The sequence below is a fragment of the Salmo salar genome, chromosome ssa25 (assembly GCF_905237065.1).
Source record: "Salmo salar chromosome ssa25, Ssal_v3.1, whole genome shotgun sequence".
Lineage (NCBI taxonomy): Eukaryota > Metazoa > Chordata > Actinopteri > Salmoniformes > Salmonidae > Salmo > Salmo salar.
In genome coordinates, this window is record NC_059466.1 from 13199158 (window position 1) to 13223893 (window position 24736).

At 39.8% G+C, this 24736-nt stretch overlaps 2 protein-coding genes and 1 pseudogene across 3 annotated transcripts; all 3 read right to left on the reverse strand.

The window, feature by feature from the left end:
• Positions 1–2430: 2430 nt before the first annotated feature.
• gcgb (glucagon b) lies at positions 2431–3759 on the reverse strand. Its single transcript, XM_014173161.2, has 4 exons — positions 3628–3759; positions 3365–3470; positions 3086–3241; positions 2431–2701 (listed from the first exon to the last, which is right to left on the reverse strand). The coding sequence occupies exons 2-4, from the start codon at positions 3457–3459 to the stop codon at positions 2581–2583; spliced, it is 372 nt and encodes a 123-aa protein (XP_014028636.1). The 5' UTR covers positions 3460–3470; positions 3628–3759; the 3' UTR covers positions 2431–2580.
• A 390-nt stretch (positions 3760–4149) lies between these two features.
• fap (fibroblast activation protein, alpha) lies at positions 4150–16239 on the reverse strand. 2 transcript variants are annotated; one of them, XM_014173160.2, is made up of 27 exons: positions 15980–16239; positions 15707–15818; positions 15395–15479; positions 13141–13233; positions 12909–13003; positions 12735–12809; positions 12595–12647; positions 12432–12504; positions 11670–11790; positions 11412–11566; positions 11124–11221; positions 10869–10998; positions 10647–10685; positions 10452–10550; positions 10221–10291; positions 10052–10105; positions 9711–9835; positions 9154–9204; positions 8935–9033; positions 8480–8549; positions 8188–8382; positions 7873–7927; positions 7655–7754; positions 7462–7520; positions 5713–5785; positions 5420–5493; positions 4150–4995 (listed from the first exon to the last, which is right to left on the reverse strand). In XM_014173160.2, the coding sequence occupies exons 2-27, from the start codon at positions 15707–15709 to the stop codon at positions 4888–4890; spliced, it is 2253 nt and encodes a 750-aa protein (XP_014028635.1). In that variant the 5' UTR covers positions 15710–15818; positions 15980–16239; the 3' UTR covers positions 4150–4887. The 2 variants fall into 2 exon arrangements, with proteins under 2 accessions (XP_014028635.1, XP_014028634.1); XM_014173159.2 differs by having other exon boundaries at positions 15707–15998.
• Positions 16240–20609: 4370 nt separating this feature from the next.
• LOC123730555 (interferon-induced helicase C domain-containing protein 1-like) lies at positions 20610–23836 on the reverse strand (annotated as a pseudogene).
• Between the last annotated feature and the right edge of the window lie 900 nt (positions 23837–24736).

The following is a 24736-nucleotide window of genomic DNA, read 5'->3' on the forward strand; positions in this document are numbered from 1 at the left end:
ATATTACTGCATGCTGTTTGGAGTGTCTGATATGAGCTTGACACTTCAACAAATGCCCCCCCAAAATAACCTTAATTCTAATTTTGAGAGAGTTTCTAGATTCGCTTTGTAAACTTTGACTTACGAGAAAGCCAAGGCATGCCCAAATTCCAGTGAAAAACGGCAGTGAGGGTCTACTTTGAGTTGACCAGTCGACCGTATACACTAGGTCAGGTCACTTACACTGTAGGTGAGAGTGTTTGACAGCAATCCGCTCAACTGAGTCTTCCGCTACACTCACACGCCACATCTGCCTTGTGAGCATGAGGTTGGATAATGAAGTACACATGCTGAAGTCATTCAGTGCAGGAACTCAATTTGCCGGGAGGTAATACAATATGACTTCACTTGAGCATACTATACAGGACACAACGTCATCCTCATCTAGAGAAGTGACTTACTTAGCTTTTCTTAATTCAACAACAAAAGAAGCCCCACATTTTGATTACGACAAATGCCCAGTATGACCCTTAGAGATTTGGAATATAAATAGAATTGAGCGGGCAGGCTTTTAAAAAATCAACAGATGCTTTTTGATGCACTAGCTGACAGCTTAGAAAGGTATAGCATCCCAAAGCATGACATATATCTGGCTCTTGTGACTAGTTTGTTTCCGTGCCAGGAAGACCCAGGAAGTGACGCCTGATTGACCACTGATCTCTGCCAGGCTGTCATTGACATAGTATTGTCTCTTGGTTTCCTCAAGTGTCCTTGCTGTCGGTGCTACATCGGTAAAACGTGTTATGACGCTAAATTAGCAGATGTGACAGCACGTCGTTCCATTACCTGATTGAAATCCCTGGGTGTGTTTTCCTCTTGGTGATACGGCTGTCCTCAAGGCTGATTGATTTGGGTTCCACCTCTGTGAACACGGGGTCTCTACTTGAACATGATGTCCTTGAAGTGTTACTTATATATAATACAATTAAATGTATTATAAAAGTAAGGATTATGTTTCCACTTCATTTTTGTTTATGGTTCATTTTATAATGCATCTCTCTTGTTAGTGTTTAGATTTATTTATATATATATATATATTTTTTTAAATTTTAATTATGGCAAGATTAACGATTTATCAAAGGCCCTATGCAGTCAAAAAAATGTGTCGGGACATGGACTCTACAGGGTGTCGAAAGTGATCAACAGGAATGCTGGCCCATGTTGACTTCAATGCTTCCCACAGTTGTGTCAAGTTGTCTGGATGTCCTTTGGGTGGTGGACCATTAATCATAAACACAGGAAAATGTTGAGCGTGAAAAACCCAGCAGCATTGCAGTTCTTGACACATACCGGTGCACCTGGCACCTACTACCATACCCTGTTCGATGGCACCTAAATATTTTGTCTTGCCCATTCACTCTCTGAATGACACACATACACAATCCATGTCTCAATTGTCTCAAGGCTTAAAAATCCTTCTTTAACCTGTCTCTTTCCACTTTCATCTACACTGATTGAAGTGGATTTAACAAGTGACATCAATAAGGGATCATAGCTTTCAACTGGATTCACCTGGTCAGTCTATATCATGGAAAGAGCAGGTATTCTTAATGCTTTGTATACTCAGTGTAGATATCCACACTATGATGTTAATATTGTGAAAATTATGCTAATGCCCATTTTAAATTTAAACTTTATTTAACTAGGCAAGTCAGTTAAGAACAAATTCTTATTTACAATGACGGCCTACCGGGGAACAGTGGGATAACTGCCTTGTTCAGGGGCAGAATGACAGATTTTTACTTTGTCAGCTCGGGAATTCTAACCACTAGGCTACCTGCCGCCCCTTTTTGTGTTAGAAGTTGTTTGAATAGACCACCTGAAATTTCAGCCTGAGTTTTGGCCTGCCTGGTGACATTACCAGGTGGTAAATTAGTTAATATACCAATAAGAAAGATAGTTCTAAACCTCTCTGCCAATAACAGCTAGTTTACAGTTTTCCCCTCCTCACTCAGACCACTACCAGACAATCCTATCAAAATTCTTGCTTGATAAATTGCTCTTTGCTAAAAAGCTATTTTTGTTTCTTTTTCACAATTTTAAATGAAAACACTCACAGCAAGATACTTTATTGTTAGCCAGAAACGCTTTGGTATTGAGCCAGAAATGGCTGCATTGTACCTTTAAAATGTTTCTACCAAAAATTAGCAAGGTACAGATGACAGATTTTGGGCCAGTTTTATCAACATTTTGCACATGTTATTTTTTAGGAGAGTGAAAGAAAATCTCACTCTTAGGCTACTCTTTAACCATAATATCTTATTCCTCTCCTTTTGTATCACTTCGAAAATCTTGCCACTGATGTTTAAGTACAGAGTGAAGCATTTAGATAATACATTGTCACCATTTTCTGTTAACAACCAAAACATTAGCAATTGACAGACAACAGAATTTCTTGTCAGGGGATTTATTAGCATGACCAGAGGACGATACAGGTTATAAAACATGAAATGGAACAACGGGGTCATTCTGGATGAGTTGCATTCTCTCTTGACTGGAGGGACATAAGACACTGGGACTCTGTGGCTGAGCAGAGGAGCCCTATTCTCGTCTGCCTCGACCATTCTTCAGCCAGGACACAAACTCCTTGGCTGCCTGGTCCTGTAGGTAGGAGCTCACGTCGCTGGTGTAGGTACCCTCTGCATGCCGTTTGATGGGACCACTGAAAACACATGGAGAGATTTTATAGTGTTGATAATAACAATTTATAATTGATAATATGAGGAATAAGCAAATTGATTCACTGTGCATTGTTAAGCTGATGTAGTAAGGTTTTACTGAGCTGTGACTTAAAACCATACACAACCAAGATAATCACCAACATGCAGTAAATATCTGCAGTATGTCATAAAGTGTAGCAGAAGCTTATCTTCGGTTATAGCGCAGCAAAAACATTTGACATTTCACTAGCAATATCTCTTATTATAACTACTGCATTCATACAGTTTCAGTTGAAGTTGTCTCATATTGGACGATGACCCACTGCATTGTGACATGGAATGAGGAAGACCGACACGCAGCAGGGGAAGAAGAAAAAGACACTCACCCACTTCTCTTGGAGTTCATTAGCCACTGGACAAAGTCTTGTGCTCGTCTCGACTCAAGATATTTACTGTAGTCGTTAGAGAATGTTCCCTCTGAATGTCTCTTCGTGTTTGAAAGCTCCCTTGGCTCACTGAACATAGAGTCCTCTGTCAACAGGCTGAAAAAACAGACAAGTCAGCAGTTACAGGATGATGATTCACAGAGAGAGAGAGAGAGAGAGAGAAAGCCTCAACCTGAATGGTGCAGAGTTCAGAAGTTGCTCCGAGTTCGAGGCTCTTACCTAGAGTTGTCCTCTGTGTCCTCCTGTGGGATCTGCCAGCTGCTCTGAACAATGATCAAGAGCAGAAGTCCAGCGAAAGAGTGGGTACTTTTCATCTTTTGACCTCCTAGATATTAGCAGAGAAAAAAGGACAAGCTGTTTCAAATGTCAGCAATTTCAGCCAAAAAGCATCACAATAGAAGATAATATAATTCAGAGAAAATTCCCGATGAGAAATATTTCAGCGGTTGAAAAGGAGTATTAGGGGGTTTGGTGCTGCTCACCTGTATTCCCTCTGTAGAGTGTGTGAGAAATGTTGGTTGATGTCTTCTGGCTTCTCTCTCTCTGGTTCCCTGGAGTTGCTTCATGGTCCCTTCTAGGTCTGGCCAGCCTTTATATAGTTGAGATGAATGACTGTTTACTCAGGTGGCACCTTCCTCACAGACGCACTAGCCCGTTTGTTACTCTCAATCCATTAGTCAGAACTCGACTCAATGCACTGGGTAGATTTGCAGTCCATCTTTGTTTAAAAGGAGATGTGGAAATGTCCAGAGTTAAAAGCTGTCACTTAGGTGTCAAAATCAAACATGATTTCATCCTGCCCAACAAATCCAAATACTTATATAACCATCCACCATCTGTGTTCAGATAACCTGGTTTGCACTGCAGGTTCAGTGTTTATGGAATATTTCTGAATATGAAGAGAATATGGAGTTAAACTGTAAAACATGTCTTTCGAGCATATTGTCCCTAAATAGAATTTAGTGAATGATCTGCTAGGTGACTAAGGCACAAATGCGATGTTCTTGAGTTTTATATTCAGTTGTTTATTTGTTCAATACTCTTATGATAATATGCAAAACACACAGTCTGTATCAATAAGATGTCCAGACTGAACAATCATATACCATAAGATCTTTTCACACATTTTTAATAAGCATACATATACATAATCTCCCTTTTTTCTACCGAATAAACAGGATACAGAAGTGTATCAAACATGCTAGAAAGATAATGAATTCCAAAATGTCTGTCAATATATGTTTTAACATCTTATCGCTCGCTACGATTTGTTCCTTTTGAACACATGTAAGGACAATTAACAGTTTTTTGTCAACATTTTCAAACGAGAAAATGGTTATAACCATATTTAAATTCCACATACAATTACATCTCACATACAATGTAAAATACAAACAAGATTTGAACATTACACAACAAATTCAGTGCAGTAACAATTTTAACCAATATTACTGAAGTCATTGATATAAAATACTGTTATACCAACATGCAATGGCTTTGAGTACATAGTGGTGAATTCAATGGTCACATTTTTTCTATGATCAGCACAATAATTTCATATCAAACACAAATAGTCATTACAAGCAACCACATATTAATTACAGTATATAACTTATAATGGAATCCTCAGTCCAGAATATCATCAATAAAGAAAAGCGGTCAACATTTTTATTGTAGCAATATACTATACAAATGCTGTCATACTAATACAATGAAAAGGCATCGAACTTAGTAAGGGGTTATTAGATCGACTTGGGTTTGACAAGACATTTCTGTAAGAATTGACTCATGTGGGTGTAGAGGTGATGGTAGGCAGGTCCTCCAAGTCCGTGATCCCTGTCAGTGTACCACTGAAAAGAATCCAAAAACACACAATTACTATTATTCTAGATAAGGTGTTCGACATAGGTTAGACTCCAGGCTTCGTTCACAGGTGAAAGTCTGTAGCAGAGGCTAGGTATAGATTATTGACAGGTCACATAGAGGTCATATATCATATAATTATATTATAGATACCTATAAGCTAGTGAAGGATATCTAAAATGTCTTATAGACTGTAAAATGTGTGTAATTAAAGTTGTAACATACAGTACTAACTCTCCAAAATATTCTTGCACGTACTGTACTTACCCCTGGGACTATCAAATAAGGGTTTTTATCAAAAATAGGCATACTGCCGATGAAGAGTATAAGACACTCCTCTGTCAGACTCCAAGTGCAACACGTCATCCCCACCACCCCTCTCAGGTAGTCCTTCCCAAAACCAACATTTACCATCGCCTCAAAGTCAACTTGCTGGACAACCAGGGCTTTGGAGATCTGTGCAGATTGCTGGAAGTGAACATTGTCTACAGGAAAAACAAACTGTTTGTAATACCTGATTGAACAAGGAAGCATATGCATCTGTGAAAATACGATAAATGATTTTGCACAAGATCAGGAGCCTCTTAATGGCTATACTGAATACTGTATTCTATACATTACACATTATGAATACAACATTGTGAATGAGTGTGTGGTTGATTAGAATGTAAAATACAGTGTTTCACTGAAACAGAAACACATACCATCAGCTGTCCCATGAACCAGGAGATATTCCACTGATTTGAAATTCTTTGCTCTACTTGTTACTGTGGAATTCTGTTGAATAGAAAGTTGTTTGTATGTGGACACAGTTACGGTTGACATACAGTACAACAGATTATGTGATGACTATCCAAATAAAGAGGGACCAAGCTTTTTGATGTTTCTGGTGTCTTTACCATAGATATAGAATGAATAGAACGGGCTTGGAAGCTCTATCCTGGCAATTTGACTGGTAAACTCATGGGTACACTTGCAATGGCTGCCTGGTATTGTGAGCTAATCATTTCCATGGTAATTTGGAATGTTCTATTAACTGATACTCCGAGTCGATATTCACATAGTAAATAAGGAATTCCCCCTCGACGACGCCCACAAATTGGGGAAAACAAACATTCTTTCCCATTGACCCCCAGTGTAAAAAATCCCGACCTACGGTTCGCAATGCTCCCACGTTGGGAAATAGAGACTGCGAGAAGAGCACTGTGGCTTCAGGCTATTCGGCATGGGAGAGTTGAAAACATTTAATCACAGGTGAGACTTTTAACTTGTTTATTATAGTTTGTTTGTAACGCCACTCACTACTTGTATCTGTATAGTCCATTTGTTTGTGTTGTTGGTCTTGGATAGCTTAATGTTCTGGTCAGGAGCTAGCTAGCACTCACTCACTTGGCTGCTAGCATCCTCATGAAAAGGGGCATGAGGGAAGCCCTACAATATTACGTTTATATAAGTAGTGAGAATGCTAGGGAGTAGGGCAATGTTGAAGTCATCTTTAGACATTACTTTTCTTAAATGTAGTTTTGTAATATGACTAAAACAAACAGACAAGAAAATTGCACTTGGAAAAAGTCACGTTTTTGCTGTGAGCCAATGTGGTAACCTAGGTAACCACAGGTTATTTTCTCCACAGGCGGGCGGGGCCGCGACGTTCTATTTTATACGGACTGGGATTATGCTGGATTGCCATGGTAAAGCACAATGTTCTTTCAAATGATGCTAACTGTTGTGACTCAACAAATCACAGCACTTCCTGCAGCACTTCCTACACTTCCTGCATGGGTCTAGCTTGAAGATGGGAAGGTTAAGACAGCATAATAATTTCAGGCGGATGCGTTTGAAAATAAACAAATTAATGTGACCAGTGCCATTGCTGGATTCTACAGGATTAGCATTGAAAATGTGACCAGTGGTTGGAAAATCTAGTAAAGTGGCTGTAGATTCTTTTTTTAATGTCTAAACTACTAGAATTACAGTAAGGCAGTTATGCTTGTGTTCGCTGAGTAGTTAGCTGAAATTCACTACGATTGTGTTCATTTTTCACTTTGACGGGGAACTTTCTGTGCTGCTACCATTCACTCCCAGTCATTCTGAATGCGGAAGCTGGTCCCTTGTTGACTAGTGGCACAAAGAGTTATGGGATATTAGAAATCTCTTGTCTTAACCTGTATGTGTTTAACCTAGCATGGGTCTAGGTTGAAGATGACAAAGGTTAAGACAATGGGATCCTAATGTCTCATAACGCTTTGCAACAATGGGTTGCTATGCTAATTAGTAACGGCGCTGGTAGTTAGCAACAAAGATGGTCCCAGATTTGTGACGACATTGTCTTAACCTGTATATTTTTGACCTAGGCATGGGTACACTCAAAATGGCTGCCAGTCCACCCATTATGCCATCACTCATTTGAATGGGGACGGCCGTTCTGTTCATTCTATTTCTATGGTCTTTACCTTGTAAGAGTCAGCATTCTCCTCCGGTTTACTCATATAGCGTTCAGTATACACCGAGTCTGGAAAAGGAATATCCAGATAGAGAATGAACTCATATAGGATGAAAGAAACACTGGCTTTTGAAGTTTATGCATGACTAAATCTGTGTTCTCACTATTTGACCCTTTCTACGATTATACGCACTGATACATACCATAATATTCCCACTTAGCTACTGGGGCAACTGCAATTCCACACTTGAAAACTCCACTTCCAGCACCCAAAGCCATCGACGTGACATAGCCACCATATGACTGAAAAACAGATTATTTCAAACCACATTAATTAGAGTTTAACTCAACAAATACTGTGTATTCACAACAACAGATTTATAAGAAATATTGTCAAAATCAAAGAGAATGTCCAACTTACCCAACCCCATATGGCTATTCGTTCTTTGTCTATAAAGCCCATGTCAATAAATTTTCTAGTGACAAAAAAAAATGATATCTTTATTTGATCTGCTCAAGCTATATGTCATTAAAGTGTTGAGCAGATTCAATTGATGAGACCTTTTTCAAGAGCAACAGATAGCATACTTTAGGATACTCCCAATTCACATTTATTATCAGATATGAATACATTACGTCTTGTATTTATTATTATTATTATTTTATTTGTTTACATATTGTTAAACAGATGTTAGACTTTACACACTGAGGTCTCTATACTTCAATGGCACTTTACCTTGTGGCCGTTATTTGATCTTCCACTTCAAACGTTCCAAGACGTTGGTAGATAGAGTGCATTATTTTGTCACCTTGGTAACCGCTTCCCCTTCCATCGAAACTGGCCACTATTATCCCCTCTGTACTGGAGAGGTACGAACCCCAGTTCAGTCTGTAGCGATAATCTGCCTTCTGACTACAGGGGCCTCCATATCTGTAAGGGAAATAAGCATATAACTTGACACAATCACAGCTGGGCTAATTAATTCTTTGCAAATCCTCTTTAAATATACTTAAGCTTGTATACTTACACATCAATTAGAAGAGGGTACTTTTTGTTCTTTTGGAAATTGGGGGGTAACATCATCTGATACCATAGATCTGTTGGCAAAAAGGTAGTGAAACATGAGGCCATTAGAAATATAGATGTAGGATCTTAATTTGTTCACCCTGTTGCAGGTGAACTTTTCTGCACTGCAATACATTTAAAACTTGTAGTGTATTTGAGGTTTAAAAAGGCTTCTGAAGTTTGCAATTTACACTTTGAAATTTCAGACTTGATTTTCCCTTACAAAAAATGTTATCAACCCCTACACAAATGTCCATTAATTATAATCCACTTAACATTTCAAATTTCCTGTTGTTACAGGATTATTTTTCTGGTGTACTGTAGCAAACTGGCTTAAATTAAGATCCTACATCTGTACATTTGATTTTGCATGGCATGATTTGATTGGATCCACCAGTCTCTAAAACTATCACTTACCAAATCCTGCTACCCTCAGGATCCCACGCTGCATGGTTGGCATTTGGAATTCTTTTAGCATTTCTTCAAGATCTTTGTTGTCACGAAGAACCAGGAGCTCTAAAACAAAACAACTTCCTCAATTGAATCAGAAGTTCCCCGTTTACGGTAAAGATTCCTGAACCTGTATATTTCTCAGTTACAAAGAGTATCTTCAAAGTAGTGGTACTTTTTGCATACCTTTACCTGACCCTCTATTGTCCATGAGTGTGAACAATGGTGTTCCAGGTCCTGTAAAGAAACAATCAGCACACACAATACAGTATGACATCACGTAGGCTAATTGTTCACCACATAACCTCATGTACTAGCTGACCTAGAGGTCAGAGGTCAGAACTGAGACTACGGCTTCATCCCAAATGGCACCTTATTCCCTATGGGCCCTGGTCAAAAGTAGTGCACTACATAGGGAATTATGTGGTGTTGTGTTGTCTCTCTTGTCGTGATGTGTGTTTTGTCCTATATTTTTATTTAATTCATTTTTATTTTTAATCCCAGCCCCCATCCCCTCAGGAGGCCTTTTGACTTTTGGTAGGCCGCCATTGTAAATAAGAATTTGTTCTTAACCGACTTGCCTAGTTAAATAAAGGTTAAATTGAAAATAAAATAAAAATAAGGTGTCATTTGGGACACTTCCTGTATCACTTATTGATACTCCGCACCCCAGTTATTTTTTTTTAGCATTGATCACGAATGGGTTAGTGCTCAGGATGTGAATGGGGAATGGGGTAACTGACCATAGCAGTCCATGCGGTAGTAGGAGGCATTGTAGCTGAAGTAGGCTGAGTTGTACTGACACCTGTCCTTATACAGGCCACAGGTGAGGCACTGGGGAGCAGAGTGGCTCCTTCCGATCATAACCCTGACAAACAAACAAACACAGGTTCATACGAGTTAACATTGCTGTCTGAATAACGAAAATCTTTATGGTAGCAATTGAACATACTTTTATGGTTTATTTTGTATTCAGAATGATTAAGAATTTAGGGAAACCACTTTAAATGACATATCTATAGTGATAGATAAATACTAAATGTACTCGATTCTGTTATCGAATTAAATTAAATGTATTTCTTACTTGTATAGATTTCTCTGTCCAGGCTTTCCTTGGTACTCATTACTTACATAGTATCTGTGAAAATGAAACAATAGTGAAGAAGCATTCTGAAGGAGCAACACACATGACATAGTTCATAATGATACTTTTCTAGTTCTTACATACCCATGTCTTGTGCATCTGTACTTACATAGCGTCTTTGGTGATTTTTGAAATGTAGATGACCTCCCACTTGCCTGAGGTAATGGGTGTTGCCTTGCCCTTTGGAATTATATGCACTTTCATAGGTACTGCATTCTGATATTGCTAACATTTACATGCAAGTAAGCATTTTATTGTACTGTGTACACCACGTGTACACCATAAAGCTAATAAACTTTTTCATTTTGATGAAACAATCACTGAGGAATAAAATACTTACATCTTTCACACGGTGAAGGTGCTTATAACCGTATGTGTCACTCATCACTTTGTAGAAACTGATATGATCCTCTGCAAACATAGGTTGGAGAGGAACATACTGGAAAATTGAAATAATTGATTATTAGAAAACAAAATATTTCAGCACCTAGATTTCGTTCTCATGGTTCTTTCATTATACAGTATGTGAACTTACTTGGCCAACCCAACCCGTCTTGCTAATTTGTTCATATTTCTAAAAGAAAAAAAATACAAATATTTTATTACATTTATTCCTATTAGGCCTATACAGTTACAGAATGCTTCACACAGTAACATTCCTGGAGTTAATGTCGAAAAACACATGATCCTCTGTTCACTGAGTGCTGTTGTCTACCAATGAGCTCACCCACAGAGTCTGAGGTGAGGTGACAAGTACCTGGTTCTCATTCCAGTTGTTTCCGTCAAAGTCATAGATCTGTAAAAGGACATGGTTCTGCTTCCTCTTGGTCCACTGAACAGCGATGCGCTCATCCGTCACCCAAGTGACTGAACTCAAATAGTGATCACTGGGAGAAAAACAACACAAAGTGACAGGTTTATATCACCCTTTTTTTACATGTGATTGATATTGACTAGCCTTGACTGTTTAAACCACTACATATGTATATTAGGGTATGAAATTATACTGTACCCTGCACCAATGGAATCTGGCACCACCACCTGTGTCCGTCTTGATGGATTTATTGTGTCCACTACAAACAGCTTTGCCTTAGGATTAGTTGAGCCAGCCTTGATAGGAGATAACATGCATAACAAACACTTGATATCTTCCAAAAACATGAGCATTTTCTAAGGGTACAGTACATATAATTCACATACTGTGTGTATAATCATGGTATATTGACCTATTACGTGCTATCTGTGGTATGTCTCTCATTCTTATCATGCATTAAAAAAGGCACATATTACAACATCCCACCTTGGGGTATGGGACAACCACTGTACTGGGGTATTGTCCATTTCCATACAAAGAGTACTCGATCGTGTGGACATTTGTGTCATTAAACTCAGCATAAGCCAGATACTTTCCAGTTGGTGACCACCATATTGCCTCGTTCGATGAGAAAACCTCCTCTGAAAAAAAGAGGAAGGAATCAAGTTACCCAAAAGCCTTGTGTGTGATGAAATTCACCTTATCCCTTTCCCCTAAAATGGGTCAATGTTACTTAATACCCACCCTCATATACCCAGTCAGGGGCACCGTTAAGAATCTGATTCTCTTTTCCATTATGGGTCACTTGTATGGCTTCAGCAGTGGCGTTGGGTTTCAAATAAATGTTGTAATTCCAGACGTAAGCCTGGCAGAGAGATCAGCGGTCATGTTAATGTCAGCATTCCATTGACTTTAGTTTATACTAGAGACAGCCTACTTCCTCTACAGTGGTTTTATTCCCTGGCATCCTATTCCCTGGCATCCTATTCCAGATTCTTTTGGTTGGTGCAGCAGCTAATCCCACTGTGTTTTGCATCTCTCTGGGCCAACGCCCATTCTCGCCATGGGAGAGAGAGCTAATTACGGTGCCAGCAGTTTGCAAAAACTAGCAGGATACTAGTGAGCAGATGAACGATGCAATAGCAATGACATTAAATATACTCCAGCCTCTTTTCTCATTATACACTTGTTATAATTACCAAGGGCCTCAGAGAACTCTTAGTCAGGTAGCAAATGTTGTTTTTTTCAGATAAAACTTAGGTTATGATCTGATTTATTTTTCTGATCTTGTTAGATATGGTCCATGGATAGACTTGAATTTGTATTTTATAGTGTATACACATGGCTTTGAACACCCTGTTTGCATCCCAAATGGTACCCTATTCCCTACATAGTAGACTACTTCCCTATGGGCCCTGGTCAACAGTAGTGCACTAAATAGGGAATAGGGTGCCATTTGGGACACACCCCATAGATAGCGTATCCGACTGGTTTTTAATCACTCACCAGTTTGTTTCCTGTTGGTGCCCAGGCAAAGTATTGCACAGCTTGTGGAATGTTCACAGACTTGAGAAATGTTCTGGGAGAAAGAGATGGAAACATCAGGTCTTTAGTGATAGAGGAGTAGTTGAGTCTGGCACTTTCACTGGGAAAACAGAGATGCACTTACGAACTGTCATAATCATAGATGGAGTAAGAGGCTGTGAATGAATGTCTCCATTGCTGTAAACACATGATACAGTAAATCAGTGTTGTGTATTACAAAAGACACCCCATGATCAAACTATAAACAATCATTCAATATATTACCTTGGAGTAGTTGCTCTCAAAGCAGATGTATTTCCGATCAGCAGAAATAATATAGTCTGTGGCATACACTTGTTCCTATGACATAAACATTTTAAATATAAAATGTCAATACATTATTCGCGTTGAAAGATACTACGGGAGATTAGAGTGCTCTTTGCCTGAAAAATATCTTACAAATGTGTTGTTGCTTATATATTCAAAGAAATCCCCTGTTTCAGCATTGTGAAGCATAATGTTGCCTTGTCTCGTTTTATGCAGGTATTCGTTATCTATAGGAGAATGAGACAGAAATGTAACTTTTTGAGACATGATCAAAATGCAGGCCCTTTAAAATCAAAACAAACAATGACAAGGAATGCATGCATATACTTTTAGAAGCAATTGAATAAACAAAACAATGCAATACCTGATATCCACCGCAAATTATATATTTTATACCTAATTGTGTCATTGAAATAATCTGCCAGGGTAAAAGGCCTATTGGAGCCTGCGTCCTCTCCTGAAACATGAAAATGTACTTGAATTAGTGACAGATGCATTTTACTGGAATCAACAACTGCAAATATTGGTTTGTTGATAATCAAATAATATGCTAGTACTTTCCACGAAAGTGGATATCTTCACCAAATCCTTGGAAATTGTACACTACTACAGTTGAAGTCGGACGTTTACATACACCTTAGCCAAATACAATTAAACTCAGTTTTAAACAATTCCTGACATTTAATCCTAGTAAAAATTCCCTGTCAGTTAGGATCACCACTTTATTTTAAGAATGTGAAATGTCAGAATAACAGTAGAGAGAATGATTTCTTTCAGCTTTTATTTATTTCATCACATTCCCAGTGGGTCAGAAGTTTACATACACTCAATTAGTATTTGGTAGCATTGCCTTTAAATTGTTTAACTTGGGTCAAACGTTTCGGGTAGCCTTCCACAAGCTTCCCACAATAAGTTGGGTGAATTTTAGCCCATTCCTCCTGACAGAGCTGCTGGTATGACTGAGTCCGGTTTGTAGGCCTCCTTACTTACACACGCTTTTTCAGTTCTGCCCACAAATGTTCTATAGGATGGAGGTCAGGGCTTTGTGATGGCCACTCCAATACCTTGACTTTGTTGTCCTTAAGCCATTTTGCCACAACTTTGGAAGTATGCTTGGGGTCATCGTCCATTTGGAAGACCCATTTGCGACCAAGCTTTAACTTCCTGACTGATGTCTTGAGATGTTGCTTCAATATATCCACATAATTTTCCTCTCCTCATGATGCCATCTATTTTGTGAAGTGCACCAGTCCCTCCTGCAGCAAGCACCCCCACAACATGATGCTGCCACCCCCTTGCTTCACGGTTCGGATGCAATCCCCTTTTTCCTCCAAACATAACAATGGTCATTATGGTCAAACAGTTCTATTTTTGAGGACATTTCTCCAAAAAGTACATTCTTTGTCCCCATGTGCAGTCGCAAACCGTAGTCTGGCTTTTTTTATGGCAGTTTTGGAGCAGTGGTTCTTCCTTGCTGAGCGGCGTTTCAGGTTATGTCGATATAGGACTCGTTTTACTGTGGATATAGATACTTTTGTACCTGTTTACTCCAGCATCTCCACAAGGTCCTTTGCTGTTGTTCTGGGATTGATTTGCACTTTTCGCACCAAAGTATGTTCATCTGTAGGAGACAGAACCCGTCTCCTTCCTGAGCGTTATGACGGCTGTGCGGTCCCATGGTGTTTATACTTGCGTACCATTGTTTGTACAGATGAACATGGTACCTTCAGGCATTTGGAAATTGCTCCCAAGATTGAATCAGACTTGTGGAAGTCTACAATTTCTTTTCTGAGGTCTTGGCTGATTTTTTTTTAATTTTCCCATGATGTCAAGCAAAGAGGCACTGAGTTTGAAGGTAGGCCTTGAAATATATCCACAGATACACCTCCAATTGACTCAAATTATGTCAATTAGCCTATCAGAAGCTTCTAAAGCCATGACATCATTTTCTGGAATTTTCCAAGCTGTTCAAAGGCACAGTCAATTTAGTGTATGTAAACTTCTGACCCACTGGAATTGTGAAATAATCTGTCTGTAAACAATTGTTGGAAAAAATTACTTGTGTCATGCACAAAGTAGATGTCCTAACCGACTTGCCAAAACAATAGTTTGTTAACAGGAAATTTGTGGAGTGGTTGAAAAACTAGTTTTAATGACTCCAACCTAAGTGTATGTAAACTTCCGACTTCAACTGTACATCCAAAAAGGCAATAGCAATCACTTGGTGGCGCCACATGGTTATCACTATATTGTATAGTAGGCCTACTTGAATTTGAAATGTTCCCGTTTGTGGTTCAATAACCCCCCATCCTAACTCATCTTTGGATTTAATGATTCAAGAAATGTAAATAATTCTAGAATAGACAAATTAATGCTCACATTGGAAGTTTCAGTGAAACAATAACACCAAAATCTGAGTATTGCTGGTTATTTATGATGACTGACTTAATGAAACTTGGTGAAGTTGTACAATCGCTTCGTCAGCAAACGATCTTCATAAGTCACTGTCAACTCAGTGGACACCATAGTGTGAAAATTGTTTACAGAGTGAATGGAAACCATATCTCATTGAATTAAACGTTGAAATCATACATTTATGATAAAATAAAGCAACTTACTATTCAGATATATTGCCATGGGGACAGTTATTAAAGTGATGACGACAGCCGCCCCCACAACAGCCCAAAGCACCTTGCCGCAGCCCTGTTAAAGGTGAGGGATGAGGGTGACAAAATGTTGCAAAAAGTTCTGTGTGAATTATAAAGTAGTCTATTATAGTCTTGGAGGAGAACTCACTGGCATTCTATCTATATCTCTTTGATTTTCATATTTTCTTATTAATATGATTACATATTAATAAGACTTGTCATTTAAAGAAGCACCGTTAACTTTGCATTTGTTTGTATTTCTAATGCATTCGTCTTACTGACCATAGTAGCACCGATGATGTATCGGCATTCACCCGGGAGTGGACATGCACCTCTCAACCTGAGGAATCCGGTACGCTGACGTGGAGTGACAGCCGACTTCTTCGCACTCTCTCTGGATGTCAAACAATTAACATAGCGCAGAAAAGAAATATAGGTTCTTGATTAAACTGTAACATAAGCAGCAGAAAAGAAACAATGTTACTCCGTCCCAGTTGAATTTAGCTTCCCTTGTACTCCAGGGTGCATCCGTAAGGAAGAGTTGGAAATTCTTACTAGTCACAGGGATGCCTCCTCGAAGTCAACAGCCCACATAACTTTCCGATGGCGCCGAATTTGTGAAGATTTAGGAAGTGACTTTCCATTCAGCGCATATCATAAATCGTCCAGTTGTTATCAGTGAACATCGTTAAGCTTTGCAATTATATAGAATACGTTTGCAATTTGTGGATTTCTATGCATTTTGTGGATAAATAACCAGTAATTTGTATATCTGTAAAGTCCAAATATTTGTACATCGTCTACACACCATGCAGAAATAACTGAAAGCAAACACACACCAAAGCAGATTCTGCCCCAGTTTATTGTCTCCTCATACACTTTACACATGGCATGAATTTGTGTTTTGGAAATATCCAGAAAGCTATGCATTCAGGATAAACATTCAACAAAACAATGAAAACAGTAACCAAGGGGCAAAGTCATAAGCATGCAATTTATAAGGCAAGCCCTCATATCATGTTCTTTGATTAATCCCTGAACTATCAAATCACAGTAGCCAGGGTAACACATACCTGTGACATTGACAAAGTGATACGTGAATTTACCAACAATCTTAATGTGATGTGTACTTATTCATCTATTTTCCAGCACCAAAAAACACCACCTGTCTTCTGTATGTCAGATCTAACGTGAGCATGTGTGCCAACAGGTGCACTGTAGTGAGAAAGTACCACAGGGACCAGGGAAACACCAGAGGATCCCAAGGGAGAAGAACTGTGAAGAAGTTCATTATCATCTTTAGTTTGATCCATTCCGGTTAGAGAGTTCGCTGAAAGGTCGCTGGTTCGAATACCCGAGCTGACAAGGTGAAACATCTGTTGATGTGCCCTTGAGCAAGGTACTTAAGCCTAATTTGCTCCATGAGTGACTTACTACTATGGTTGACCCTGTAAAACAATACATTTGACTGCACCTATCCAGGGTATGTGACAATAATTGTGTAATTATGTTGTTACTGACGGAAGCAAATGCAGTGTCTGACACAATAACTGCTCATCTAGGAGCACAGATCAAGCACAATTGTGAAATGTTTGCACATCATATTCAACTAGTCATCTTCCTCTCTCAGCTCTCTTCCTGCTAAACCAGTTTTTTCCGAGTCAGTGAGTAAGCATGAAAATATCTAGGGCACATAGTTATAAGTAATGGAATCTTTTCTCTAGGATCCCTTTTTTTTATGCAAGCATATTATTAATTTGATTCAACATTTACTGATTGCATAATTCAATTTATTGACAATGACTATGATTCATTTCATTGCAATTGGCAACTTGTTAAAAAGAAAGAAAAAGGCATCTGAAACCCCCAATATCATTGCGCATTGTCATAGGCGTCGTAAGGATTGGACCAAGGCGCAGCGGGTAAAGTGCTCATCTTCTTAATTTATTTGAAGTAACGTGAACGCTTAAACAAAAATAACAAAACGATGAAACAGTTCCATAAGGCACACAGGCTATACAGAAAATAACCACCCACAAAACACAAGTGAAAACAAACCCAACTAAATATGGCCTCCAATTAGAGACAACGACAACCAGCTGCCTCTAATTGGAGGTCATTGCCAAAAACCCAACATAGAAATAGAAAACTAGATACACACATAGAAATAGAAAATATAGAACATAAACCAAAAACACCGAAACACACAAAACGAACACCCCCTGCCCCGCCCTGACCAAACTACAATGACAAATAACCCCTTTTACTGGTCAGGACGTGACAGTACCCCCCCCTAAAGGTGCAGACCCCGAATGCACCTCAAAAACAAAACGCCCCACCAAAACAACCCCAAAGTTAAAGGGAGGGAAGGGAGGGTGGCCACCGTCAACGCCGGTCCCTGTGCTACACCCCTCATTCTCAAACCTCCCACTACAGAGGTGGCTCTGGGCGTAGCTCCCATTCAGAAAACTCTGGGCTGCGCGGCATCGCTGGAGACTCCGGGCTGAGGAGCGTCGCTGGAGACTCCGGGCTGAGGAGCGTCGCTGGAGACAGGGCTGAGCAGGCGCACTGGAGGCCTGATGCGTGGGACTGGCATAGGAGGTGCCAGACTAGTAACACGCACCTCAAGGCTCGTGTGGGGAGCAGGAACAGGACGTACTGGACTGAGCAGGCGCACTGGAGGTTTGATGCGTGGGACTGGCTTTGGAGGCGACAGAATATTAACACGCACCTCAGGGCGAGTGCGGAGAGCAGTAACAGGACGTACTGGACTGGGCAGGCGCACTGGAGGTCTGATGCGTGGGGCTGGCTTTGGAGGCGCCAGGCTATTAACACGCACCTCAGGGCGAGTGCGGAGAGTAAGCACCGGACGTACTGGGCTGTGATGGCGCACTGGAGGGATGGAGCGCACGGCCTGCACAACCAGCACCGGACTGTGCGTGCGGATGGGCGAGATAGTGCGCACTACCCCGTAATGCATTTCTCACCCCTCTGTCCGCCAGTTTCGTAGTGCCCTTTCCGCCAGCACCATTCTCCGGAATCTCGCGTCAAACTCCTCGCTTGACTCCTTCACTGGTTCCAGTTTGATTCACGGCTCTCTCCTGTACGCCCGGGAAGTTAGGTCAGGGCTGCCCCCCCAAAACATTTTTTGGGGCTGTCTCTCCACCTCCTGAAATGGAGGATACAATGCCTCGTACCTCCGTCGTTCCCTCTTCGCTTCCTCCTGTTCCTCCTTTGGGCGCTGGTACTCCCCAGCCTGGCTCCATGGACCCTTGCCATCAAGGATCTCCTCCCACGTCCATGACTCCAAATATCTCTCCTGCTGCTCCTTCTTCTGCTGCTTGGTCCATTTTTGGTGGGTGGTTCTGTCATAGGCGTCGTAAGGATTGGACCAAGGCGCAGCGGGTAAAGTGCTCATCTTCTTAATTTATTTGAAGTAACGTGAGCACTTAAACAAAAATAACAAAACGACGAAACAGATAAGGCACACAGGCTATACAGAAAATAACCACCCACAAAACACAAGTGAAAACAAACCCAACTAAATATGGCCTCCAATTAGAGACAACGACAACCAGCTGCCTCTAATTGGAGGTCATTGCCAAAAACCCAACATAGAAATAGAAAACTAGATATACACATAGAAATAGAAAATATAGAACATAAACCAAAAACACCGAAACACACAAAACAAACACCCCCTGCCACGTCCTGACCAAACTACAATGACAAATAACCCCATTTACTGGTCAGGACGTGACACGCATTTAACAGTCTTCGCAATAAAAAATATAAAAGTCACACACAGTTTGAACATGTGTAATTTGCAGTGAAAATAAGGCTGATTATTAAATCCAACTACCAAAGGTACAAGCAGCATCACGCATTTTTTTCCCGATCCTTACTCTTTGGCAACAATTCTTGTAGCTACCATGTTATACAGTGATTCTTCATCCTCAGAGCTTCGACCACAGATTGAGCATGTTCAGCATAGTCAGAGGCAGGTAACTGGATACCCAGCTCACTCCACTTGTTGATGTTCTTCTTCTTCTCATCACACGTCACCAGGAAGTACCTCAATTCCACGGTAGAGCATCATTGAACCCCATCTCTGCAGGAAGAAATCAATGAGAGTGGACAACTGGCATTAGCTTTGCAACATGCACTTACAGTAGATATAGATTTAAATGTTTGAATATCTATTCAGGGATTTTTTTAAAGGTTGCCTTATTGCCTGGGGCAAGTGAACTGAGAAGATCGGGTAAGTGAACTGAGCAGACGCGCAAGTTGAGCCTCCTCTGAGGTTGCCCCATTGGGCAGGTAAAACAACCAAACAGAAAGAATTCCAGTTGCCTAAAACTGATCATTTTGGTTCCTCCCAATTGTCCCAAGACAGACAATTTATGGCAGTCGGGCAAGTTCAGCATCCTCTGAGATTTATTTTACTGATAACAACAAAAATACTAATAATTCTGATCTTTCTGATTCATCCCCTATGTGTAGGTGAAAAGCAGGAAATATACACTGAGAGTACAAAACATTAGGAACACCTTCTCTTTCCATGACATAGACTGATCAGGTTAATCCAGGTGAAAGTTATGATCCCCTATTGATGTCACTTGTTAAATCCACTTCAATCAGTGTAGCTGAAGGGGAGGAGACATGTTAAATAAGTATTTAAGTGCCTTTAAATGGGGTATGGTAGTAGGTGCCAGGCACAGCGGTTTGAGTGTGTCTAGAACTGCAACGCTGCTGGATTTATTTCACACTCAACATTTTCTTGTGTGTATCAACAATGGTCCACCACCCAAAGAACATCCAGCCAACTTGACACAACTGTGGGAAACATTTGAGTCAACATTGGCAAGCATCCCTGTTGAATGCTTGACACCTTGTAGAGTCCATGCCCCGACAAATTGAGGCTGTCTGAGGGCAAAAGGGTGTGCAACTTAATATTAGGAATGTCTTCATAAAGTTTTCTACAGTCAGTCTATGACTTTCCTGAAGCGAAAAAGGTTCATTTACATTTTCAGGCAAGTGATCATAATCTTCAGGCAACAAAACATACTCCTGATTTGCTAGATGAGCAAGTTCCTTTCAGACTTTAACGTCAAATGTTGTCTATTATAGGTCAACACCAACATCTTTCTCTCTTTACAGAAGTAGGACAAGGAATAGGCCTACCTGTCCACAGTTTGCATGCTATGAAACGGTCTTGTAGTCCGTTAGCCTCTCAGTAAGTGATGTGTTTTCTCTTTGATTTCTCTTTCGCCGGGAATCTGATTTTACTCAATTGCAGGAAAACAATTCATTTAATATCAAGCTGGAGGTTACGATTTGAGAGTGGAGGCATATCCTTTTATCATATTCCGCTTGATCTCATTTCTTGACTTCATCAGTAGCTTTGCTCATTATCTTCTCATGGTACTCACTGACACTCTCTTTCAGCGACCCCAGAACCCTCCCCCGCCACTAAAGTGTAACTACTGTCCTCGCCTCTGCCTCGGGCCTAAGACATAAAAACAGTAAACATGCTCTCATTAAACCATGGCAACGGGAGCTTGAAGTCATGCTAACAGTATGATGATGCAGATTGAGTTATACAGTGAATACATTGTCTGCTAACCATTATACCGTGAATACATTGTCTGCTAACCATTATACATTATACATTATAGACCATTATACTGCTAATACATTATACTATTTATTTATCTCATGTGGCGCATACCAAAGAGTTAGCAGACAATAGAGAATCTTAGTTCATCATTCTTAGTTAATAATGACACTGTGGATGATGACTAATAATAACATGTTTTTGGCAAAGCCAGTTAACCTTTTAAATCACTGACCAGAATCATAGTGATCTCATTGGTCACAAGCTATCGTATCAAAAAGTTACATGCTGCTATGTCCAGACCGTCTTCAGCCACTGTTGTTGCAATCAGCAAGTTGACCTCCGTGTTCCAAAACTTCCCTTTGTTCTGCCTGATAAACACAAATGTGGGCAAAATAAAATACAGTGCATTCGGAGAGTATTCAGAGCCCTTCACTTTTTCCACATTTTGTTGCGTTACAGACTCATTGTAAAATGTATGAAATATTTGTATTTTCTCATCAATCTACACACAATACCCCATAATGACAAAGCGAAAACAGTTTGTTTTAAATATATATATATGAAAATAAATACTGTGCAGCGACGCTCCTCATCCAACCTGACAGAGCTTGAGAGGATCTGCAGAGAAAAATGGGAGATACTCCCCAAATATAGGTGTGCCAAGACTCGAGGCTGTAATCGCTGCCAAAGGTGCATTAACAAAGTATTAACTAAAGGGTCTGAATACTTATGGAAATGTGATATTTCAGTTTTTTCTTTGTCATTATGGGGTATTGTGTGTAGATTGATGAGGGGAAGACACAATATAATCAATTTCAAAATAAGCCTGTAACATTACAAAATATGGAAAAAGTCAAGTGGTCTGAAAACTCTCCGAATACACTGTATACTAAATTATTGAATACAATGTACCTAAACACAACTTTACAGACCACAAGATGTGTGACATCATGCATTAATTAGTCAAACAAAGATGAACCACTTTGATGTAATACTACAATCATCAATTTAAGTACATTTTCACACATTCAATGTTTTCAAAGTAGTTTTGATCATATAATCTTTTTAAGTAAACAGCAGACTTGGCTGGCAGCCAGCCTTTGTAAAATTAGAAACAGTGCACTCACAGCAGTCATTGGTTTCACTTTACTCTGGTCTCCTCCTCCAATCACATTGCAAGCTTTTACTTAGACTTCCTCAAACTTTGAGTTCTCCTGAACCAATTGAGCTAATGCAATGGTACTGCAATGGCTCTTGGTGAACATGATCCCCCTCGCCTTCTCTCTAAATGTAAACTCTTGCAGGATCTTGGTTCTCAACTTAGAGAGGCTATTATATTCATACTGGGGAAGCTTAACCAATTCCTGCAGTTTTTCTTTGCTATCTGCAAGAAAGTATATTTGGAAGAAAGCCATGTAAAATAGTTAAACTCCCAGACATCAATGTAGGGCTACAGTACAGTCTAAAAACAGTAGATATACAGTATGCTACCTTTAAAAGTGTGAAGAGGAATCTCTCTGTGTCAGTCTTAATGATGGCCACCTCGCCCTCAGGGGTCACTTTCTTCTTTAGCTCCTCGTAAAAGTATTTGTCCAGGAAGCTGAAGGAATCACACATGTGGATGGTTTTGCTTAGGTACAGGGCCTCGTTGTACTGTCGTAGATGCTCAGCACAAACTTTCACCTTCTGATTCTCCTCTTTTGCAGCTCTAGGAAAACATAGATAATTGCTTTGGAATGTACATTTGAGGTATAACAGGGTGTCATGACACTTGGTATGAAAAATGGTTGAAAAATAATCTTATCGGTAGCCTTCAAGTAGAGTACAACATGAAAATAAACGTGTTATCTCATAATTTTGTTATTTCCAGATCACCCACTGCTCTGGGTGCTTACGTCGCAGGTAGGGTTTCAGTATATGCATCTCTTAATTCATTATCTCTCTCTACTGGAAATAACAAGAGTACCTATTTTCTCTGTTCAGCAGTGGCAATGTTTTAGTGTTGTTCTTTTTTGTTTTCCCCAAGGTTTACCGTTATAATTTTATATGAGTCCAAGTTTGCACAGATCTACAAAAGACAAAACATGAGTTGAATGAATGAGCAAAAACATCCAAACTAATATGACAAGGTTTCACATATATCAGAAACCATCTAACTCTGTAATAAAGATTAGCAATTCAATACTTCCAAAGTAGTGTTCCGTTAAATCAATCACATAGATTAGTGAGAAAATAAAACATCAATAACAACTTTTTCATCACCAGTTCTGTGTGACCTGTACAGAGTTAAAATAAAAAGCTGTTTCCAACATTTTCCTGTGTGGTGAAAGTATGAGAGGCATGGTAAGATTTATGGCTGCCTGGAGTGCGGGGGCCATGTGGAACATTGGAAACAGCTTGGCTGAGCAGGGGTTTGCACTGAGCAGTGTTCTAACTGAATGAGGGAGGGACTGAGGGAGGGTAGGGAAGTGCTTGACTGGGAGGGAGGAAATTGTTCAATGAACAGAGGGAGGGCAAGAATGAGAATGATGAGGGTATGTGTGTCTAGAGAGAGAGAAAGAGGGAGAAAAAAAGAGATGTAGCATGTTATTTACTTGTAGAATGTGCTCCTTGGCTTTCTCCATTTTATTGGCTCCCCCAACGCCGGGCGAGACGGCCAAGCCCAGGGTCTGTGGGAGGGCCACTGTATCCCTCTGCTCTTTCCTTAATGTGGCTTTTTTGTGCTTCTGCTTCAGGTAACGGATCATACTGTGGTTGTACACTCTTCGAAAAAAGGTGCTAAGTAGAACCATATAGGGTTCTTCGGTTTGTCCCCATTGGGGAACCCTATTTGGTGCTAGGTAGAACCCTTTGCAGAGGGTTCTCCCTAGAATGGTTCTCCCTATGGTTCTAACTAGAACACTCTATGAAGGGTTCTACCTAGGACCCTCTATGAATGGTTCTATCAATAACAACAATAATTTTAAGGTTATTCCTAGAACCCTCTATGAAGGGTTCTTCCAAGAACCCTTTCATCTTTGGAGGGATCGTCCTAGAACCCTCTACTAATGGTTCCACCAGCCTTATTAGCCTTTAAAATTGTATTATATATGGCAATACATTACATACATTGCCTTCAGAAAGTATTCACACCCCTTGATTTATTCCACATTTTGCTGTGTTACAAGGTAGGATTAAAATGGATTAAATTATTATTATTTTTAAAATTGTCAACGATCTACACAAAATACTCTGTAATGTCAAAGTGAGAAAAAAAACGTTTTTTGCAAATGTTAGAATTTATGAAAAATAAAACACTTTCAGTATATATCTTGATTCCATAAATATTCAGCTCCCTGAGGCAATGCATGTTAGAATTACCTTTGGCAGTGATTACAGCTTTGAGTCTTTCTGCGTAAATCTCTAAGAGCTTTGGACACCTGAATTGTACAATATTTCCACATTATTCTTTAAAAAATTCTTCAAGCTTTGTCAAGTTGGTTGTTGATCATTGCTAGACAGAACTTTCAAGTCTTGCCATCGATTTTTTAAGGTGATTTAAGTCTAAACTGGAACTAGTCCACTCAGGGTTCATTTTTCTCCCAGTGTCTTTTGGAAAGCAATCTGAACCACCTTTTCCTCTAGGATTTTTCCAGTGATTAGCTCTATTCCATTTATTTTTATCCACAAACCTCCTGTCCTTGCCAATGACA